A 22,851-nucleotide genomic window follows, 5' to 3' on the forward strand; every position below is an offset into this window, starting at 1 on the left:
GGACTGCTTAGACGTGGGCCTCAGATCCCTCACGCCCTGCCTTGGGCTCTGCCTGGGTCCTGTGGGGCGGGAAATGAGGCCTGGTCTCCCGCCCAGATGGGGTAAGAACTGGCTCCGTCAGGCACCCAGCCTGAGCCGCTGCATCCGGCGAGGAAGATGCAGCCAGCCCCCCTGCCCAGTCACTGCACGCGGGAAGGGGATGCCGCGGCCAGCACTGGATCCACCGGACGCTAGTGAGCGGACACGCCCGCAGCACCTGCAGGACATCCGCATGTCCGCAGCCTGCTCTCTGGCCCGGGAGGCTGGACACGTGTGGAAGCACGGGAAGCCCAGGTTGGGCTGTGGCTGGTGCTGGCGGCACCCACCGCTTCCCTGGGGCTGCCGTGTAGTCCGGGTGTGGATCTGGGGCTAGAAGCCTGAGCCGCCGGCCCTGCCACGCTGGCGCCTCACGTTGCCACCTGACGTCTTTTGCAGCCTCCTCTGACTCTGATCTGTGTCTAGCCCAGCAGGTGGGGGGAATCAGCCTTGATGCTCTGCTTGTTCTTCGATGCCTGAGCACGGCTTTCCAGCCGGGAGGGGCTCCCGCTGGCCTCCTGCCCCTTCTCCAGTTCCGCCCGGACCTGCCCAAGGCCTAGAGAGCTGGGGGCAGTGGCTGGGAGCTGGCAGCTCGTGCTGCCCCTTCAGAGGGACTGTCCCGATGCTGTCTCCGTGTCACCTGCGGGCCTGAAGCATCCCCAGGCTGAGGTCTTTCTTAAACGGCGCATTTTCTGTTTGTCATCAATTTGAATAACAGCTGCTTTTCTTTCTTTTTTGCTTTTCTTTTTTAAAATTTATTTTTGCTGATACACAGAAGACAACATAGCAGTCTCGGGGCACAGCACAATGATCTGGTACGAGTGTGTATTGCCAGTAAGTGGGGTTCTGCTGGGCGGAGGCTGTCTCAATCTTCCAGCGTCCTTGCCTCCTTCCAAGGTAAAGCAGAGGTGCCTCCGCCCACAGGGGGCCAGGATTGGCCCCCACACGGGTCCCGGGGGGGCCAACGCCCCTACGAGTGTTCGGGGCCCTGGATCGGCCCGAAGGAGAGGCGAGCCACGCCACCTTGGGGCTCTGACTGCAGCTGCTGGGAGTGTGTTCCCCCTCCCGCTGGCACCAGAGGGCAGTGGAGGCCGGGGCTGTCCCCTCCAGGCCGGTGGTGAGCCTTACCAGGGCTCCACCCAGCACCTTACGACCATGCAGGGTCCCAGAGCCAGGATCCCAAACAGTGGACACCTGAAATCATTATAAAGTGCCTGTGAGCCTCTTAGGCAAGAAGGCCCATAGCTTTTTATCCTCAAAGGGATCCCCACAGAGAGAGAAACTGTTAGGGGAAGCACGCTGACTGACACCACCCACCCTGGCCGGCACCATAGCAACCATTTGCATGAGTTGTTTTAAGACAGGAGGTCCTGGTAAGGAACCTGGAACTAATAAGCCTCCATCAACTGGAAGAGTTTGGGAAAGGTCAAAAGGAGACCACGTCCCAGAATCCTCTCTGGCATTCATCTTGGCTGAACAAGCTGTGCCCACCAGGAAGGACTCTGAGTCAGAATGATTGGCTAAGGACAACCTGGAAACTAGTCCCATCACCGTAAAACCCGAGACTGCGAGCCACGCGGCCGAGCGGTTCTCCTGGGCCCCCTTGCCCTGCTGCTCTCCACCCGGGTGCCCTTTCCCAGTAAAATCTCGTGCTTTGTCAGCACATGTGTCTCCTCGGACAATTCATTTCTGAGTGTTAGACAAGAGCCCAGTTGCAGGCCCTGGAAGGGGTCCCCTTTCCTGCGACAGAACCACTGATTGAGGGCCCAGCTGCCTGCGGTCTGAGGGATCAGTGTGTTCGCAGCAAAAAGGCCCAACACGAACCACAGGCTGGACCGGACTTCCTTCTGGCACAGCCCAGGGTCCAGGTGGTTTGAGAGGCTCTTGCAGCGAGACAGGAGTGGGCCCAAGGTGGGGTCTGTGATGTGGGCCTGAGTCTTCATGCTCTGATTTCCGGACACACTTCTAGAGTCAATGTGTGTGTGCCCGCCACTGAGCGTCTGTGAGCCCAGCTTGATTCAGCCCTGGGAGGGGTGTGCTGAGAGGGTGGCGCCCAGCTGCCCTCTGACCCCCGTGGTGCCCCTACGGGAGCTGTCATCTGGCGGTGGGTCTGGCCCCCAGCCTCCCGTGTCCCTGCAGGTCCGAGGGCAGAGGCCCGCTGGCCCCGGCTCGACGCGGCCCTTGGCTGTACTGGTTTGTCAGTCTTAGGCCAGCTCCGGCCCGGGCCTGGGTCTTCCTTACCTGCACCCCTTTCCTAACTGGCTCTTCCTTACCTGCACCCTTTTCCATTTTAGGGAACAGTTTCCCTGCTAGAGCTGTTCAGTTTCTACTTGAGAACCTTTAAACTGCCTGGCTCCCCTAGGACTCCAGGGGCTCGGGGTAGAGGGGCAGTTAAGGTCCGAGAGGAAGTGGGGCGGTCACAGAAAGCTGCCCGGCACCTCCTCAGGGATCTGGGTCTGTGTCGGGTGGGTGTGCCCAGCCTGCTCTGCTGGGACCTCGTTGGACACAGGAGCTGGCACTCTGCTCTCTTTCTGCCTCTGCTTTTCCCCTGCTGGGTGCATGAATTCACACCTATTAGCAATTCTGTTCGTTCGGAGCATCAGGGAGAGACCAGCCCTCACCACACAGGAGCCCAGGCAGCCGGAAGGAACCTGAGCCGAGCCCTCCTGTGCTTTGGTGTCAGACAGTGAGTCAGTCAGTGGTGGGCAGAGCAAGCTGTGAGATTCATCTGCACCAACTCACAGCCGCCGCTTCCTCCCCTCGTGATCCCAGAGTGGAGTAGAGTGAGCTGGGCTCTGTTCCTACCCCCCATCATTTTTGTGTTTTTTAGATAATCAGGGAGAATCTGTTAAGTCAGTGCTGGACCCCACCTCCAAACCCCACATGGGCCAAGTCCTTTCCCAGGGAGAGCCTTGCACAGGTTCCATTCTTTTATTCATGTTAAGTCACGTAGCTGCGCCAGGTCTTAGTTGCAGATCACTCCGATCTTTGGCGTGGCAGCTGGCGTCTTTGCGGCATGTGGGATCTAGCTCCCTGACCAGGGATCGCAGCCAGGGCCCCACGCGTTGGGGGCTCAGAGTCTCAGCCACTGGACCACCAGCGAAGTCCCCCGGGCTCCTTTCCAACTATGGAGCCCGTGGTGGGGTGAGGACGGAAAGGGAAAGCATTGCCTTTGGAGTTGTGTCCTGAACCAGGGACACCTGCAGCCCGCAGATGCTCTGCCCAGGGCATGATGTGAGCCCTCCCCGGCGGGTGGGGTCCGCGAAGCTGCTGCCGTGGGGCTGGGGCCCTGGGGCCGCCGTCCTGGCTGCAGCAGAGTCCGAACTCAGGGGACTTCCCCCCCGTATCCCCTTACTCTTCGTGCCTGACCCTGCCCTGGGAGCCGTGGGAAGTCGGCTCCCTGCAGGCCTGCCCGTGATCCAGGACAGGAGACAGAGGACGTTAGTCCCAGTGATGGGACGATGGGAAGGTGAGGGGCCCTGCGCTCGGAGGGCTGTGGCAGGGTGGGAGGCGGCACCTGGCTTCAGACTCTCTCTGCCTGGGGTGGCTGAGAACTGTTCCCCTGTGACCCTTTCAACAGTCTTCCTCCTCTCACGCGTGCCCCCATCCTCCCTGGAGAGAGGCTGCGACGGGTCAGCGCTGTGCCCGGGGCCTCCTGCCTACAGAGGGGCTCTCCCTGTTCCCTTCTTCCCTCCTTAAAGCCCCCTGGAGCTGGGGTGAGAAAGGGGCAGATGTGGGTGGGGGGCACAGGGGGCCCCACCCGGCCGAGGGCAGGCTCCCGGGAGCCAGACGCTGGCGGTGGCGGGGTGCTTGAGGCCGAGCCGGGGGTAGGCAAAAGTGTGGGCAACACGGGCACGTTTATGCTCAGATGATGCTGAGTCCAGTTGTTTGCAGCTGAAACTGGAAGAGAGGGAGCTGGGGAAGAGTCGAGAGCTGGACAACCTTGACTTGGCACTTTTCTTTCAAATACTCCTCCTGCATTTCTGCATGCCTCGGTTTATTCTAGACGCTACAGGGAACCAGTGGGGAACAAAAGGGTTGAACTTCCTCCTGCATGAAGCCTTCAGGTGCCTGCGCTTGGGGAGAGCCTGTCCTCCGAGCAGCGGCTGTCAGCCTGCAGTGGTGCGGTGGGGCCTCCCGGGTTGCCATGCTGGTGGGCAGAGACCACGGTGCTGCTCTGCGCCCTACCAAACGCAGGGTGCCTGTCTGTGCAGAGGAGGGCAGTGACCCTCTGAGACCTCGAGTCTAGGGATTAAGGTTCAAGGCGAGGTCATAAAAGGCGATCACCCCTGTGTTCCTGACAGCTCACCCCCTCCAGCGTGGTCGGCTCGTCACCCCCGGGAGACAGAGCTGGTGACTTAACGCCTGCTCAGAAGGGCCTGGCGGGGCCCCCCAAAGAGCAGCATTCCCCCCATGCTCTCTCCCCGCCACCCTCGGAAAGAAAGCCGGGTGAGGGGGGCCCCTGGGAGGGGATGCTCTCCTCCGGCCCCTCCTGGTCTGTGAGCTGAGGGTGTGGGCTAGATCCCAGACGTCCCTGCGTCTCTCTGGAGGAAGACATGGGGTCCAGGCTACGAGGACACAGCCGAAGGCAGGCTGAATGAGGTTCTTCCCTGGCAAGCCGGGGCGGCCTCTCCTGGGAGAGGCATGCAGGATTCCATGCGGCAGCCCCTGCCGGGAGGCGGCTAACCCCAGCCCACTCGGTCGTCTCCTCTAGAGAGGAACCCAGTGGGGTCAGCGGTTAAGGCCCCGCAGAGGCGTGAGGGGCCATGTGGAAGTCCAGCTGTGTTATTCAGGGTTGAGAGTGCAGACTCTGAAGCCAGACTGGCCACACGTGGGCCCCGGACTTGCTGCTTCAGCACTGAGTGGCCCCATCGAGTCGCTGGGCCTGTTTCCTATCTGTAAACTGAGAGGCAGGGCTTCCTTGGTCCAGCGGTTAAGACCTCTCCTTCCAGGGCAGGGGCTGCGGGTTTGATTCCTGGTCAGGGAGCTGGGATCCCACGCGCCCTGCAGTCAAGAACCCAAAAGCATAAAACAGGAGCAATACTGTAACAAATTCAATTAAGACTTAAAAATGGTCCACATCAAAAACTTAATTAACAAATTAAAAAACAGATGGAAACAGTGGACCCACGACCACGGGCTGAGATGAGGATTAAGTGCCTGGACTGGGTCCTGGGCGCAGCAAGGCTGGCCCATCAGCAGCGGCCACGGGGCCTGGTCCGAGCGTCCTTCCACCGCCTCCCTGTGTCCAACGAGCCTCCGTGCCAACTCGGAGGAGTCCTTTCTGTGCTTCCCCCAGGCACTTCCTTTCCTCCAAATCTAGCTCTTTTGAAGACACTTGTTCTTGATAGTTCATGATCCCAACTTCCCCCGCCAAGGCCTCTTGCCACTCTTCTCGGGGTCTGGAGCCTCACGACTGTCCCTGAGAGTCCAGGCTTGGGCTGCACGCCCCCACCCACCCACCCACCCACCAAGCGCCCCTCAGGGCCTCCTGGCCAGACCCTCATCCCGCCTGAGCCCCCAGCAGCTTGGAGGTCCATCAGAGGGGACCCTTCCTCAGCTGCAGGCAGAGAGCTCTGTCCTCATTCCCAGCCACGCAGCTGGAGTGAGACCCAAATGTTTTACTGGAGTGACGGGTGGGGCTGGATCCTGGCAGCAGGACCTCCGACCAGAGGAGCGAAGTGTCAGTGACGGGCCTGTGGCCCTTGTCTCCTGATGAGTGACAACACCCCAGGGTCTGGTGCTGGCAACCACCCCACGGGTTGCCTCACGGTCCCCCAGGCAGGGTGTACTAGGGCCGCCCAGGCTGGCCGTACTCGCCCCTGCCTTCCATAAGGTGGCTGGACAACCCCGCCTCTGCCCAGGGCCCTCTCTACAGCACTGGGAACCTTCATTTGTAGAGGACCACTTCCAGAGGGTGAACAGAAGCCAGGGGACTGGAGGCGCCCAGGCTTAAGGCCTGGATGTGTTAGGTTGGACCCCAACCCCGGGGTTATGGACCTACCAGCCCTATAGCTCCCCGTGTCCTCCTCCGAAGGCTCTGGGCCTGCCTCCGGTCCCACCGTCCCTATCGCAACCCACAAGCTGAGAAGGAGCGGGGCTTACTCCTGAAAGTCAAGAAGAGGGTCCCTGCCTTGGACAGAGCCCGCGAGAGCCCTGCATGGGCGCCGTGCCCCCTTGCTGCCGCAGCGCCTCGTGGAACTCAGATCCGAGGTCCTGGCACCACCCCTGATCTGATAGGCCAGCATATGGGTGGAAAGGAGGCGGACAGGCCCACTCTGAGCTCTAGGGACCCCGGTGAGGCCCCCGACGGGCTGGAAGGTGAACAGATCTATCGTGCTGACCTCCTACTGAAGTGTGTGGCAGCCTGACACTCAGGCAGTGAGTCCCCTGCAGTCTCGGCTCTTTGGGGAGGTGACATTTTTGTTTTGCATGAGGAAACTGATATCCAGCCTGGACAGTCCCTGCTCCCGGGTTAGGGGGAGGGCTGGGAGAGCCAGGAGGTTGGCCGACAGGTTACCCCGACCATGCCTAGAAGAGCCCAAACCTGAAGGCAAGGTGAGAGGGCGATATCCCACGGTCTTCTGGGGTCACGAGGGCAAGGAGCAGACATGGCGGGCAGGGGAAGGCGAGAGGGAGGGCGGCAGGACAGCCCGGTGTCCGCTCAGGGGTGGTGCGGGGACAGGCGTGGGGCGGACGGTGCAGTGGGGACTTCAGGCTCAGGGAGGAGGGCCTGCCGGGCACCCCGCGAGGCCTGGGGGACAAGGGTGCAGGGAACAGCCAGGCAGCTCCGGGGCAGGAAGCGCGCTCCAGGACCCCGGCAGCAGGGCTGCACGAGGAGAGGGTCCCAGACGCAGAGCCGGCCAGGGCGGAGGTCGTGGGGAAGCGCAGGCCAGCGGAGCCCCGGCCCCTGGGAAGAGCCCTGGGGCGGCAGCTCCAGGGGGAGAGGCTGCAGGCGGGACAGCCCCGGGACCCGCCCGGCAGCAGGAGCCAGCGGGAGGGGCTCCTGAGAGTCCCGGGGCCTCACACACACAGACCCCACGCGCTTTCTCAGCAGCCCTGAGTGTCTGCATCCTACAGGCGAGACCATCTGGGACCCCAGAGGTCGGACCCCCCCCTCTGCCCCTAGTTCTCCTGCCCGCAGCGTGGAGGCCGCAGGGAGCCAGCTGCCCCCTGAGTGAGCTCGGCCTCGGGGCGGCGGCACTGCGTCCCGGAAATCCAGCAGGTCCCAGAGCGGCCGGCCAGCGAGGGGAGGAGACGCCCCCTCTCCGCCTTCCGGCTCCTTCCCGCTCTGACCGGTCTCCCCCCGGGACAGCCCTGCTGATAGCCCCGGACCACGGGGACGCTGTCGAGCCGGGAGGCCCTGGGGGCTCGCACGCTTCCCTCCGCTGTCGGCCGCCACCCCCGGGCAGCCTCCCCGGCCTCCCTCGCCCCGTCCCGAGGCTCCGCAGCGCCTCTCGGGGGTGGACAGGGGCCGCCCGCGGCCGGTCTGGAGAGGCTGACCCGGGCCGGGCGGCGGCCTGGGCGAGGGCGGGGAAGCCGAGGCCCGCTGCTGGAGCGCGCGGACGGGAGGGCGCGCCGGGCTGCGCGAAACCACTTTCAGTAAGCAATTCCAGGGGGCCCTGCTGTAAGCAGCGTACAGACCATTGTTTCAAAGCCCCGTTTTAGGTCTGTGAGTTTACGTCGATAAGGTAACCATCGTCAGAAATGGACAAGGCTGCAGAATTTGCCGTCGGACGTGCTGGGCTGACAGGTCCAGCCAGGGGCCGCCGAGGCTCGGCTGGAGGCCCCCGAGGATGGCGTGGACCGGGGCGCTGCCCGAACGTCCCCTCAGGTGAGGCTCTGACCCTGCCTGAAGGCGGGAGGAAGAGGTGGCAGAAAGGCCCGGAACGTTCCCACGTTCAGGGCTGGGTGGAGAAGCTGCGGCCGTGACCGAGACCGTGAGTAGTCAGAGAGGCATGCGGGCAACGCTTCGTTTCCGACCGACTGCGGAGAAGGCGGGGGACGGGGCGGGGGACGGGGCGGGGGACGGGGCGGGGGACGGGGCGGGGGACGGGGCGGGGGACGGGGCGGGGGACGGGGCGGGGGACGGGGCGGGGGACGGGGCGGGGCGCCCGGCCGCGCGGAGGCCCTTCGCGTCTTGTGGGTTTTCCCGCGTGTCTCCTTGTGCGCATTGATCGGTTTTGCTGTGCCGGGTCTTCGTTGCGGCGCGTGGGGCCCTTTTTTGTGTGTTTTAGTAACAGCATGTGAACTCTGCTGTGGCACGTGGGATCTAGCTCGATCCCTGAGCAGCGATCGAACCCGGGCCCCCTGCACTGGGAGTGCGGAGGCTTAGCCACCCGACGTCCAGGGAAGCCCCCATCTTGTTAGTTCTCATGGTTCCCCGGCCTGACCCCCTCCAGCTACCTCACCGGGGTGCCTGGGGTGACCTCCCCAAAGCACCCACAGCCGCTTCCTCTCCTGCTCAGGACCGCTGTGACCCTCTGTTGCCGCCAGGGTATTGTAAACCCTTTCACTGGCTTCTACAGCTTTAAACAAGTAACTGCTTTGTTGAGACATAATTCACATACCCCAAAATTCACTCTTCTTAAAGTATACAATTCAGTGGTCCTCAGTATGTTCAGAGTGCAACCATTACCACAGTCAGCTTTTCCTCGCCCGCAGATACGAGTCCCTTTGGACTTGCTGATTGTAGGCGTCTCATACAAGTGGGGCCGTAAGCGCTCTGGCCTTTGTGACTGGTTTCCTTGATGCCGCACAGTGTTTCAAAGGTTCCTGCGTGCTGCAGCGAACCTGTGTGTTCCAGCCCTTCTCCTGGCCGAGCAGTTCTCTCATCTTACAATACACACCGTGTTTCACTAACCCGTTCCTCAGGGATGGACTTGTGGATTGTCTCCACATTCGGGCTATTACCATGTTGCTATGACCATTCTGGTGAAAGCCCTCGTGTGGATAAACGTTTTATTTTCTTAAGTACATACAGACCTAGGAGTGACGCTGCTGGATCGTGTGGTAACTCCAACATTTTGAGAATTGTTAAACATTTTCCAAAGCGGCTGCCCCATTTTACAGCTCTGCTAAGTATGCATGTGCTATGGTGTTGGAGAAGACTCTTGAGAGTCCCTTGGATACAAGGAGATCAGCCTGTTAGTCCTGAAGGAGATCAGCCCTGAATACTCACTGGGAGGATTGATGCTGAAGCTGGAGCTCCAATACTTGCTCACCGGACGTGAAGAGCCGACTCACTGGAAAAGACCCCGATGTTGGGAAAGATTGAGGGTGGAAGAAGGGGACGACAGAGGATGAGATGGTTGGACGGCATCACCGACTCAATGGACATGAGTGTGGGTGAACTGCAGGAGTTGGTGATGGACAGGGAGGCCTGGCGTGCTGCAGTCCATGGGGTTGCAGAGTCAGACAGCTTAGTGACTGAACACAACAGTAGCACGTATGAGGCTCCAGTTTCTCCACACCTCACCAGCACTTACTTCCTGTTTTTTAAATAGCCATCCTCGTGGGCGTGCAGTGGTGTTTCAGTGTGGTTTTGATTCGCATTTCCCCAGTGACTACCCGTGGGTGCCTTTCCACTCGCTTGTTGGCCATTTGTGTATCTTTTTCAGAGAAATGTCTATTCAAACCCTTTGCCCATTTACAGTTGTGTTGTCTCTTTATTATTGTGAGTGAGCTTTCTTTATATATTCTGGATATCCATCTCTCATCGGACATGACTTGCAGATGGTTTTCTTCCCTTCTGTGGGTTCTCTCATCACTCTCTTGACAGTGTCCTGTGAACCATAAGCCCAACTTATCTGGGGCGTCCCTGGTGGCTCACTGGTAAAGAATCCACCTGCAAGGCAGGAGATGTGGGGTCAATCCCTGCGCTGGGAAGATCCCCTGGAAAAGGAAATGGCAACCCACCCCAGTGTTCTTGCCTGGGAAATCCCATGGAGAGAGGAGCCTGGCGGGCTACAGTCCATGGGGTCCCAAGAGTCGAACACGACTCAACAACTAAACCACCAGCCACGACCAGCAACTTATTTATCCTTCAGTGACTTGTGCTTTTGGTGTCATGTCTGAGAATCTGCCGCCTAACCAAGGTCGCAACAATTCACACTTCTGTTTTCTTCTAAGAGCTTTTTTGTTTTTAGCTCCTCCGTCTGGGTGTAGATCCATTCTGGGTTCATCTTTCATGTGAGGTAGGAGCCGCGCTTCACTCCCTGGCACGTGGACAGGCAGCTGTCCCAGCACCGCTTGTTGCAAAGGTCATCCTTTCCCCCACTGAGCTGCCCACGGCCTTTTGTAAACCGGTTCGTAGTCCTGCGGCTGCATCTTCCGCCTCACTCCTACTCCAGCTCGCCCTCCACTTCCAGCCCCATGGCATGAGTGGTCTCCCCGATGAGTCAAGCTCCTTCTCACTTCTGGCCCACTTCCCTACATGCTATTCTTTTACTGGGAAATCTTCCTGAACCTTCCTCGTCACCTGGCTTTCTTCTCCGAAAATCTGGTGGGTCAGGTTTAGATGTCGTGACTTCCAGAAAGCCTTTCCTAAGCTCCCAGTGAAGTTTTAACACAGGGCCATACTCCCCAGGGGTCCTGTACTTCTTAACCCCAAGAGGAGCTCCTTTGGTCCCTGGAACATGGTCTTGCGAGCCTGCTAAGTCCCTTCAGGCGTGTCTGACTCTGTGCGGCCCCGTGGACTGTAGCCTAGAATACTGGGGCACCCTCAGTAATACTTGCCACACCCTCCTCCAGGGGATCTTCCTGACCCAGGGATTGAACCTACACGAGCCTCCTGCATTGGCAGGTGAGCTCTTTACCATTAGCGCCACCTGGGAAGCCCGGGACATAGTAGGGATTCAGTGATTCTGATGAGTGGACGAATCCCAGGAGTCGAGAGGAAGACTGATTTGCACTGTGTGTTGCTGCAGAGAGTAAGGAGACAGACCTGGCAACCCCTCCAGGTGTGACTGCTTTTCTCGTTACAAACAGGGAGGAGTCTCAGCAGCACTGGGATTCAGAAGCCGGCGTGGGGTGAGGAGTGAGCACCAAGGAGAAGGCGATGCTTTGGTGGGAAACTGCTCATTCTGCAGTCGTCTGAGGGAAGGCGGGAGCTGGGCTGGCGCCACAGAACAGCTCAGAAAGACAGGGTCAAGGGCTCCGTTTCACTTCTGCGCATGTGTCTGTGAACTCCAGAGCCTCGGGGAGTTTAACTTCTCAGGAGAGACCCTTTCTTAGCTGCTTCTGTGTGAATTCCAGGGCCTGGCCATGATTTCCCCCCCGGTTACCCCTCCCCTCCCGGTGGGAGAACACACACCATCATCCTGTCCTTGAGCTGACCTCAGCACCCCAGGAATAGAAAGGTTCTGGGAGCGACCAGGGCCTTGTCCCAAATTGGTCTAAGCTACATCTGGCCCAGGAAAAGACAGCCTGTGAAGAGTCCCTTGTTTGGGCAGAAAAAGGAAGGAGCAGGTGGAGCATCTTGTTGGCACCACACTGTCTTCCCTCTCTGCCCCTCATTCCCTGGCATGACCCCCCCCCCCCCACCGCCGCCCCCAGATCACTCAGACAGGCTAGAATGATGTGGCTGCAAGATTTTAATTTTTCGGTGTCTTCCTCGTCTGTCTTCATCCCGAGCGGCCCGCGTCTCTGGCATGCTCCTCCCAGAGGTAAATGTGCCTGACGATGAGCCCGCCCGCCTGGTTGGCGTTTGCCAGCAGCCTCACGCAGCTCACCTGGTGCCCCACGGACCTGGGCACTACCTCCTGATCCAGCTGCCCCTCTAGGAGGCGGCCCAGCAGGACGAAGCTGGAGCAGCGCTGCGGCATGCCCTCGGGCCCGTAGCCCAGCTCCACCTGCCCCCTCTCCAGGGCGTACCTGCCCTCCACGATGGTGCCCGTCAGCACCTGCACCCTCCTCAGGTCGGCCGGCTGGTTCAGGATGACGGTCAGGTGGTTGCCGGCACTCACATTCTGGGTCCAGAAGAAGGACTCATCCAGAGTGTAGGCCTCCCAGGGGGAGTGGACCTCGAACACCTTCATGTCGGTGAAGGCGGCTCCCGGCGGGTTGTCAGGGCCGTAGGGGCTCTTTCTGTGCGCGCCCGAGGCCTTCGGCCTGTCCTTCCGGGGGTAGTAGGGGGCCCTGCGGTAGAAGAGGAAGGGCGTGCACAGGATGGGGTCCTTCTGGGCCAGGAGGACGCGGAAGTGGGCGAGCAGCCTGTCGAGGGGCTTCTCCCGGCAGAAGAGGAGCAGGAAGTGGGCCAGCGTCGGCAGGTCGCGGCTGCGGAAGAGCTTGCCCAGGACGCCCAGGTTGGCGAACTCCAGGAAGGCCCAGGGCTGAGACCGCAGCGCGTCCACCTTCCACTGCAAGTGGCTGATGAAGCTGGGGGCGCAGAAGGCGTTGCCCTCCAGCAGCAGGAAGTACTCCGAGAGCTTCGAGGCGGAGCTCACGAGGAAGGCGTGATCCACGTTCTGCTCGGAGTAGAGCTCCCGCCCGGAGGCCCCGGCGGCCCCGGCGCCCGCGGGCGGGTAGGCGTCTGGGGGGGCGTGGATCAGCAGCAGCTGCCCCGCCAAGATCTGCGGGCTGAAGAGGCTGGAAACGTGCAGGACGGTCTCCCCGAGCCAGGCGGGGTCGGCGCCCGCCAGGTGGACCAGCACCGTGAGGCGGTCCTGCTCCACCTTCGAGGTGGCGCGGAACACCGAGAGGAGCGTGTGCAGCAGGCCGCTGGGGTCGGGCCCCGGCCGGGGCCGCGAGGAGATGCCCACCGTCAGCCACGCTGGGGAGGCAAGCGGCGGCGTCAGGGGGCTGGCGCCGGCTCTCTCCCGCCCGCCCCCCTGGAGTGGGCTGCAGACCCTTGCTGTGGGGAGTGCGGCCCCACCGGGGCTCTGCGCTTGGACGCCGTCAGCAGGTGCCTGGTGTGCGCGGAAGCCTGAGGAGCCCTGAGCCAGGGTGCTGAGCCTCGCGGCCGCCGAGGCTTCCTGGAGCCACGGTTCTACCGCCCGCGGTTTAAGTGATCAGCACACGTATTAGCTGCTTTTACATTCACTGTCATTCCTTCTGATTTTACCTAGCTCATCTTCACAAAGCTTTCCTTTAAAGATCTCCTGGAAGGAGCCCTCTCCTGGAAGTCAGGAGCCCGAGCCCGCTTCAGCTCTGTGGGGCCCGCGTGGCTCCTGGAGTCCCGGCACCCCTGAGCTGCGATCTGGGCAAGTCGGGCTGTGCGCCCCGAAGGCCCCCCTCTCCCAGGTACTTTCAGGCCCTCTTCCGGGGGCAGCCACTTTATCTTCCCCCTCCTTGCTCCTCATCCCTGAGACCAGATGCCCTGACGGGGAGAGGACTGTCTGCCCGGCCCACGGACTCCCAGGCACCCTGCCCTCTCTCCCTGCCTCGTCTCTCCGAGTCCCCACCTTCTTCTTCCTCTTTCCCTCTATTTCTGCCCACACCACGTGGCATTCAGGATCTTGGTGCCCTGGGCAGGGACCGAGCCCACGCCCCTCGCAGTAGACGCGCAGAGTCCTCACCGCTGGACACCAGGGAGCCCCCCGCCCTCCCTCCTCTTGACCCTCTTGATCCCGGGGACCCACTGCCCTCCGTCCTCTTGACCCGCTCGATCCCGGGGACCCACTGCCCTCCGTCCTCTTGACCCGCTCGATCCCGGGGACCCCCTGGAGCTCACTCTTCCTCTGCTGGAGTCTTGCCAGGTATTTGGAGGTGAGGTTCTGCCAGTCTTCTGGCGGTCCCAGGTCCCTCCTTCTCCTGTGGCTGTCCTCCTGGGGCACTGGCAGAGGCAACATCTGGTCCTTCTGCCATAGAAAGCACAGGCTTTATCGCTAGTGGTCTCTCCAGAGCTCCTCCGGGGAAAGAGTGGGTCACTCCCCCCAGAGTGAGCCCAGAGCGGTATCAGGACCTCTGACCACCGACCAGAGTATCCAGGGCTCACACAGTACTTGCTGTGTTCCTTAGCTTAACACATATGGGGGGAGGGACAGGGAATCAGCTTCTCTGTGGACCAGTGGGTCCAGCCAGGTCCACACCCTCCCCTTGGAGCCTCCTGCGCTCCCGTGAGGGGGATGGGTGCTGTTCACAGCCCCCACCCCCCCGAACCCACACAGCGAGGGCTAGGCCGCTACTTGGACCTTGACAGCCATCCTGTCCTGGTCGTCGTCAACTTCCCTGGGCACTTCCAGCGTGAACAGGAGCCACAGGACCCCGAGGCCCACCGAGACAACGCAGCAGCGCCGGAGGGGACAGTGCATGGCGGCTCCTGGGCGAGAGGGGGACAGGCCGGCATGGCTCCCCCGTCCACACCTCACCCCCTGTCTCCTGCAGGCCCACCCCTCCCAGCCGTCCTCTGTCCACTGCGCACTCAGTCCCCACGCCTGCCCTCTGTCTGAGCCGGGACCAGAGCCCGCTTCCTGGCCGGCAGGGGGGAGGCTGCCTGCCCCGGGCCCTCTGTTGCCCTCTCTGTGCAGGTCTAGAGATTTCAGTTCTCCAAGTTTTCCCTGCTCCAGTGATCACGGTCTGCTGGGCCTTCATTGGTGAAGCCCATTTATCTTAGAAAACAGATGGTTACCACCCACTCCTACTTTTTTAAACAAAAGTCAAACTATTTATTAAAATAGCTGAACTTGAAGTGTAGCTAAGTGCTAAGCAGTTTGATGCCTTTCCTACTTTTTGTAAAGGACGTCCTTAATTTATTCCAACCCTTAATCTTATTCACAGACCTTGATTAGAACATAATTCTGTTAACTCAGAGCAAAAGAAAAATTCTTTCGGGACTGATGGGCTGCAGGAATTCAGACTGGCTCAGCCTCCAGAGCACTCGTATGCTGCTTTTTCCCTGTCTGTGTCTTTCCTCCAGGGAGAATGTGTTTTTCTGATTGTTTCTAAATGATCAGAAGAAAGGCTTTAATATACCTTGTCTCCCACGTGTGATCCTTTCTCTGCAGTCAGTACACAAAAGAAAAGAAATTGTCATCAGTAATTATGATGCTCCCAAGACTATGATATTCTCTAATTTCCCCCATTTTCATGGCTCCCTGCCACTTTACTATTTTGATAGAGGTTACCATGCTTTTCTGCCTTAGCCATTTAGCGTTTTGATAAGAGTTATAAAAACAGTACTTATTCAGCAGGAAGACTTAGACTTTTCTTACCTGGCTTTCTTAAGCCAGGACTTTTAGCCCGATGGGTAATTCAGATACAAATCAGTACATGTGACGGAAATAGGCTTGTTTTTTGTAGACCATAAATACATAGATACATATATTGAATAAAAGGCTTTACAACGACAGCCGGAGGCATTCACCCTCAAGTACACAGCCCTGTTCCCTCTGCTCCTGGCGTGCGGGTTACCTGTCACTCACTGGCGGCCCCTGTGGGGGGGTGGGGGGTGCACTGCCCTGTTGCAGCCCTGAGCCGGTCAGGCTCCTGGACGAGCAGGAGAGGAGCTGGGGTTCCGGAGGACCGGGCATTGCAAACTAGGCCCCTTCCCCGGTGCGCTGGCCTTGAGCTAGGCTCCCTCTGCGATGCTGCTCCGTGTCCCAGCCCGCTGCCCCGTCGTCAGGGGGACCCCTGGCCAGGACGCACCCGTGGGCTGGGCTTGTCTGGGAGGCCCGGACTGGGTCCCTCCTGCCCGGGTGGCTGGCTCCCTGCTCTCGCCCCGTGAGGACGCTCTTTCCTCCTGCCATCTGCCCATGCTTCTTGCCCTACTGGGCCATTCCCGTCACTGTCAAAAGGACACCAACCGTCTCCCAGTGGGTAAAGCAGCAACACCCCCACCCCACCGAAGAAATGTCCTTTCCAAGTCCTGCCCCCTGCCTCTGCAGCCGCGCTAGAATCTCTGTCGCCCTGAATCAGCCCACTTCATCTCACACTCCCTCTCCTCGTCTTCCTCAGCCTCCTCCTGCTCCAGACACTTTGCCCGGCTCGGCTCTTGCTGCTGACTCTCCCCTCCCAGGCTCTTTCCTTTGCTTCTCCTCTTCCTCGCCAGCCCCGTCGGGTGCCCCAGGGCTCTGACCCAGCCCCGTGACTTTACTGTGTACACTACTCGTGAACACGTGTGCGCCCATGTGCGTGTATACATACACGTATGCAGTTGTGTATATATCCACCATTTCATATATACTCCTAAGGCTGGTCTGACCTCCAGCCCTAGCTTCTTTCCTGAGCTCTGAAGGACGTGACGATTCACCGTCTCCACTTGGACAAGAGGTGTCTTCATTTTAACGGAGCTGAAGCAGAGCTACAGAGTCTTCCTACTTGCCAAATCTCTCCTCCCCAAGTTCTCCCCATCTCAGTAAATAGCACCACCATTTTCCCAGCTCCTCATGGGAAAAATCCTTGCTACGTCTCTCCCCTTAACACTCCATGCTCCACCTACCTAGTTCTGTTGTCTCGTCCTCCCCAAAGCATCTGGAATGCGACCCTCTCTCCGTGTCTGCCGCTACATCATCTCCTGCCCGGGCCACCGCCACCCCGACACAGGGGCCTTTTACCCTGGAGATCAAACTCCAGACCACGGCCTCCAAGGTCCTGCCTGACCTGGCCCTCTGTCTGCCTCGTGGACTCCATCTCCCACCCCCTACGCCGCCCCTCCTCCCCAAGCTGTTTGGGGGAGTGAGCATCCTTTGGACAAACCAAGCTGTTTCTTGAGTGCTGGCATTTGGTCTTCTTAGAACTTTCCTTCAGAGACTTTGCTTGAGCCGACTCCTCCCAACACACAGGGTCTTTATGCGGCCTCAGGTCATCATGGTTAAAACAGCTCTCACCTTCTCCCATCCTCCCATCAGCTACCATGCATTCCCTTCTCTGCATTCACTTCTACCAGAAGCTATCTTACTTGTGTGTGTTGCTGTCTCCAGTCACTAGGCTGAGGGCCAGGCCTTCGCTTCACTCCATGCCACATCCAGAGCGCTGCACAGTGCTGGCCCAGAGTGCTGGCTCGGCAAATATGTGTTGAGTCACAAGCTACTGGGACTCTGTGATGTGACAAGTGGTCACCTATCTCTTCAACAAACACATGCTGGGCTCCAGGGACGCTGCAGTGCCAGGAGAACAGGGCAGCTCACCGGAGAAGGGCACTACCTGGGCGACGGATAAGAGCTCAGAGTCTGGACTCACTCAGACTTGTTCTGCTAAACTTACTGGCCATGTGATCTTGGCCAAATGACTCAATCTCTCTGAAGCCCAGTTCCTCATCTAGAAACTAAAAGATAACGATGCTTACTCAGTGAAATCCTTACGAGGGTGAAAAGAAATCATCCACAGAAAAATGTCTGCTTATAGCCAGCACTCAATAAACGCAGGCAGTTTCGTGATAAGGGACGATGACCATTTTTCAACCATGGAGACCAGCACTGCCTTCCTTTCCGTCATATCTGAAAGGTCCCTCTTCCTTTATTCCTAAACCCCACCCAGATTTTACTTTTAGACTCTTAAACAGATGCACAGCATTTTGAGAACATTTCCGCGTCTTGACATCTAATTCCTGCATCTCTAAGTGCTTTAGAGGAGACAAACAGTAGTGAAAGAGAGGGAAAGACACATTTTTAAGTTGAAGGGTAGTAGACTTAAAGTGCAAATAAACGTTAAGCCCTGGCAGGCTCCTCCGCAGCGTGCAGAGAGGGGTGACCACCTGGGATGCTGTGTCTGTTGCCGCAGCGGGTCCTGGGTGCAGGCTCTGGACTTTGCTGGAAGTCAGAGCTCTCCTTCCAGCACAGAAGCATCATCTCGACCCCCGGCTGGGAGAGGGGAAAGGGTCTGGAGGGCACCTCTGTGCCCCCAGCATCCCTGGCTGGGCGTCCCCACTGGGGCTCCCTGGGCAACCATTGTTCTTCCTGAAGGTCAGCAGACTGACCACCCCACCCCCAGCCTCTCCAGGGAGGCGGCTCCACCCAGAACACACTTGGACCACAGGCCTGTCTGGTTGGCCCACACACTGTCTTTTTGAAATTAGATTGAACATTTTAAAATTAGGAGAGACTGTATAAACACTTAAGACATTTGCCTTTTCTTGAAAAATTGCACCTTGCTGTCACCCTGGCCTGAGCAGTGATGGGAAGTGCATTCTCTTCTTCAGAATTTTTTTCTGTCCCCTGTTAGTCATTTGAGTCTTTGGCCTCTGCTTTAGGTCTTGGGCGAGTCGGAGACTATGCTAGGTCCTGGCTTTATACTGGGGGCCTGTATGGGATACGATGGGAAAAGATGGAGCAGGAAGTGATCCCTCTAGTTGAAGGGCTGTGGGCAGAGGTAGGAGATGATGAATAGAGGATGGCAGACGAGTGAGGAATAAACCAAAGTAAACAGCAAACCAAAGAGATAAACAATGCAAACAGGCTGATGTGAGCTGGGCAGCCTGGGCTGGATGGAGAGGCGAGTCGGAGAGGAGCAGCGGCCAAGCCTGGAGGTGGGTGTGAACAGCTCCTTCATCTACCTCTTCTTGAAAGCTGCCAAACAGGAAAAGCTAACCCGCTAGCACCATGTTTCCAGCCAAGGGTCAGAATCTGTAATGGTTACGAAGCCTACTTCATGGGTCTCAACCAGCTCTGTGTAAGGGTGAGCACTGTTGTGTGAAACCATCAGAATGTAAGCAAAGGGGCTATAGATGGCAGTCCAGAGCGCAGGAGAGCGTCGGCGCTTAGCCGGGGGAGAATGGACACGTGTTGGCAGCTGAAGGGCCAGCTGGTGGTCAGATCTGGGATGGGGTTTCCATGTCCTCACGCCTCACCTTGGTGTTTAGGGAAGAGCACAGGGTCACCATTCCAGCCTGAGTTCTGTCACCGCCTGTGTGACTTTGCTGATCAGTTTCTTCATCTGAGAAATGGCTTCTGTTTATTAATATTCAGTTCAGTTCATTCAGTTCAGTCGCTCAGTCGTGTCCGACTCTTTGCGACCCCGTGAATCACAGCACGCCAGGCCTCCCTGTCCATCACCAACTCTCGGAGCTCACCCAAACTCATGTCCATCGAGTCAGTGATGCCATCCAGCCATCTCATCCTCGGTCGTCCCCTTCTCCTCCTGCCCCAAATCCCTCCCAGCATCAGGGTCTTTTCCAATGAGTCAACTCTTCACATGAGGTGGCCAAAGTACTGGAGTTTCAGCTTCAGCATCAGTCCTTCCAGTGAACGCCCAGGACTATCTCCTTTAGGATGGACTGGTTGGATCTCCTTGCAGTCCAAGGAACTCTCAAGAGTCTTCTCCAACACCACAGTTCAAAAGCATCAGTTCTTCAGCGCTCAGCTTTCTTCACAGTCCAACTCTCACATCCATACATGACCACTGGAAAAACCATAGCCTTGACTAGACGGACCTTTATTGGCAAAGTAATGTCTCTGCTTTTTAATATGCTGTCTAGGTTGGTCATAACTTTCCTTCCAAGGAGTAAACGTCTTTTAATTTCATGGCTGCAGTCACCATCTGCAGTGATTTTGGAGCCCCCAAAAATAAAGTCTGACATTGTTTCCACTGTTTTCCCGTCTAATTCCTACAAAGTGATGGGACCAGCTGCCATGATCTTCGTTTTCTGAATGTTGAGCTTTAAGCCAACTTTTTCACTCTCCTCTTTCACTATCATCAAGAGGCTTTTTAGCTCCTCTTCACTTTCTGCCATAAGGGTGGTGTCATCTGCATATCTGAGGTTATTGATATTTCTCCCGGCAATCTTGATTCCAGCTTGTGCTTCTTCCAGCCCAGTGTTTCTCATGATGTACTCTGCATATAAGTTAAATAAGCAGGGTGACAATATATAGCCTTGATGTACTCCTTTTCCTTTTGGGGACCAGTCTGTTGTTCCATGTTCAGTTCTAACTGTTGCTTCCTGACCTGCATATAGGTTTCTCAAGAGGCAGGTCAGGTGGTCTGGTATTCCCATCTCTTGAAGAATTTTCCACAGTTTATTTATTAATATTACCCATCTATTATACTTTGCTTTCCTGGTGGCTCACTGGTAAAGAATTCACCTGCCAAGCAGGAGACCCAGGTTTGATCCCTGGGTTGAAAGGATCCTCTGGAGAAGGAAATGGCAACCCATTCCAGTATTCTTGCCTGGGAAATCCCAAGGACAGAGGAGTCTGGCGGGCTATAGTCCATGGGGTTGCAAAACAGCCTTATAGGACTTGGCAACTAAACAACAACCCGTCTACTTTCACAGGCCAGGGTGTCCAACAGACTATGGATCACTCCAGCCACGGGCAGATCTGGTTCCCTGTGTCTCCAGGTGCCCCCTGTCAGGGGAGGGGAGAAAGGGAGCTGGTGTCAGGGTGGTCAGACCCTGTGCTGGACATGTGACAGGATTCCGTTGAGCGCCGGATTTCAAATGAGTGTGGTGGATTTGGGAGTGCTTCGGGAAGCTCTGAAGTAAAGTTTTATTCCTGTTCCAAGACCCCCCCCGCATTCAGAGAATTCCAAACACTCCGACCACCTGAGGGCCCCCAGGCCCTTTCTTAGGGTGATGGCAGCGGCCGCGGGGTGAACAGAGGCGTGTGCTTTTCTCTCTGCCTCTTCAGCTTTTCCCAGCATAGCCCAGAACCTCCAAAGCGGCCCAACCTGAATGGGAGGAAACACCCTTGGGGTGAGGACGGCGCCCCGCCCTGCCCCACGCCTCAGCCAGGTGACTCCAAGTCCTGACCCCAGGTCCCTCCGGGCTGAAGGGTTCCCACGACCGGACAGGAAGAGGGAATGGGGGAGAGAAAGGTAGTTATCAGGCGCCTTCCGAGGACCCAGACCCAGCTGCCCAGGGCCAGCTGCCCAGGGCCGAGCCCGCCCCCCGTCACGGTGGCAGTGGACCTGCAAGGACGGGCCCATGGCGGGGGGTGGGGCAGAACCGGGAGCAAGCGAGTCCCAAAGAGACTTCCGGCGGCACCGAGCGGGGCAGCGGAGAAGCGGGAATGACCAGGGCCCAGCCCAGTAGGTGGGCCCCGTGGTGCGATCTCTTCCTGCCTCCTCTGGGAGCCAGGTTCATCTCCTTGTCCGGTCCAAAACTCCATCCCCGGCCAGACGGAGCCACGGACCACCATAAAGGCCATCTTCTCCTCCCCTTCTGCTCGGGGCTGGAGGCCTTGGCTTCCCTCCCTTCCAGCGGTTTACAATCCCCAGGGTGAGAGGGCAGGGACCGGGGAGGGAAAAAGACAAACAAGTTAAAGGTGCAGGAACAGAGACACGTTGTGGGAGCGCACAAAATAAACCACGGAGGCCGCCGAGGCGGCAGCTCAGCCTGAGGTCTCAGGGTCTGCGGGTTTGTCTCCACGGGGGACATCCGACACCAGACATTCCAGGGCCCCCAGAGGGGTGGGGGATGACGACAGAGAACCAGAGGGAGGAGCCGAGCCGGACTGTGAGCAGGCCGGGAAGAGGCCTGTGCGTCGGGGAAATCAGAGGAAAGGAGGGCAGAGGGCAGGCCCACCAGGGCTGGGGAAAGACGGGTGGAGGGGAAGGGACGCCGCGCCGAGGGCAGGCGCACCGCGCGCCCCGGAAGCCGTGGGAGGCGGCGGCGGGCGCGAGCGGCCCTCCACGTGCGCTACGTGCCGCGCTGGCCGCCCTCGCTGGGGAGCCGGTCTCTCCGCTCCTGGAACCCAGTCGGGGGTGGGCGCGGGACCACGTTGTGCCCTGGGTTGCGAGTGTGCAGCGCAGCTTCCGGAAGGAACGCGGTGCGCCCCGACACCGGGCGGCCGGCCCGGGGCGCGGGCTGCGGGGCCGGGGTAGGCTTGGGGGAGGCCCGCAAGCTGAGCGGGGCGGGGAAGGGAGGACAGACACCCCAAGGCCGTGTGCTCGGCTCCAGGTAGGCACAGACGCTGCGACCAGAGGGTGAGCCCCGCGGGGCGGGGTGTCGTGCCGGGTGAGGAGGGGTTACTGGAGACGTGGCACCCGGATGCGGCTCGGCTCCGCTCCGGCCGCCGGCGCTACCCCTCGCCGGCCCCGGCCCGACCCCTCGCCGGCCCCGGCACGGGACGTGACGCCGGCCCGCCCCCGCCTCGCTGCCCTCCGCCCCGAGAACAGGACCTCCGGCCGCGAGCGAGCACGACCTCCGGGACGCCCGGCGGCCGCGGGGCAGACAATGCGGCGCGCGCCCCGCCCCCGAGCGCGGCGCCGGCCGGCCAGTCAGCGCCCGCGCCGGCCGGCCAATCAGCGCCCGCGGCCGGGCTCTTTAAAAAAAGAAGGGCCGGCGCGGCGCGGCTGTCAGCTGGAAGGATCCCTCCGCGCATGTAAACACGCATCATAAAGGGCCGAGAGCGCCTCCGCGTCCCCGCGGGCAAAGCGGCCCCTCCCAGCTCCCTTCGAGGCCCCGTCGCCGACCCTCCCTCAGCTGCAAGGCGCGTCTGTGGGGAGGGGCAGCTGCTGCTCTGTTTGCGGGCCACCGAATCCCGTGGCTCTGGGCTCTACCGGAAGTGGCGGACGCGGGGCGGGGAAGCTGCGGTGCGGGGGTGGCCCGAGGGTAGCCCGGGGGTAGCTGGGGACGGGCGCGCTGTCCTGCTTCTCGGCCGGAATCCGTACGTGTCTGGAGTTCGTCTCGGAGTTTTGCCTACCTGGCTCGGAGGATGCCAGTGTTCAGTGTGATAATCGTCTTAACGCTGCTCCCGGGAGAGAGCACAGGACAGGAAGTCCACCCCAGCAAGACCTTCTAGAGCCCAAGGCAAAGAGTAACAACGAGCACTTTTCTCCCCAACATTTTATTGTGAAAAATTTTCAAATATTCAGCCAAGTTAAAACTTTGTGCAACAGATTTCTCTACACCCCCAGCTAGATTCTGTGAACACATGAGCACATTCTAACCTTCAATCTTAC

General features: G+C 59.2%; 1 protein-coding gene across 1 annotated transcript; it reads right to left on the bottom strand.

The window, feature by feature from the left end:
* Positions 1-11,699: 11,699 nt before the first annotated feature.
* Positions 11,700-14,327, bottom strand: LOC138090190 (alpha-1,3-mannosyl-glycoprotein 4-beta-N-acetylglucosaminyltransferase-like protein MGAT4E). Its single transcript, XM_068985684.1, has 3 exons — positions 14,208-14,327; positions 13,748-13,874; positions 11,700-12,847 (listed from the first exon to the last, which is right to left on the bottom strand). The coding sequence occupies exons 1-3, from the start codon at positions 14,325-14,327 to the stop codon at positions 11,700-11,702; spliced, it is 1,395 nt and encodes a 464-aa protein (XP_068841785.1).
* Between the last annotated feature and the right edge of the window lie 8,524 nt (positions 14,328-22,851).

The sequence above is a fragment of the Capricornis sumatraensis genome, chromosome 14 (genome assembly GCF_032405125.1).
Source record: "Capricornis sumatraensis isolate serow.1 chromosome 14, serow.2, whole genome shotgun sequence".
Lineage (NCBI taxonomy): Eukaryota > Metazoa > Chordata > Mammalia > Artiodactyla > Bovidae > Capricornis > Capricornis sumatraensis.

What these genes read in the sequence shown, in the direction of transcription:
- LOC138090190 (XM_068985684.1), bottom strand. Translation starts at nt 14,327, where the DNA reads ATGCACTGTCCCCTCCGGCGCTGCTGCGTTGTCTCGGTGGGCCTCGGG. An exon ending in AGGACAGGATGGCTGTCAAG is followed by an intron (nt 13,875 to 14,207) that starts GTCCAAGTAGCG and finishes TTTCTATGGCAG; the next exon opens with AAGGACCAGATGTTGCCTCT. An exon ending in AAGACTCCAGCAGAGGAAGA is followed by an intron (nt 12,848 to 13,747) that starts GTGAGCTCCAGG and finishes TTGCCTCCCCAG; the next exon opens with CGTGGCTGACGGTGGGCATC.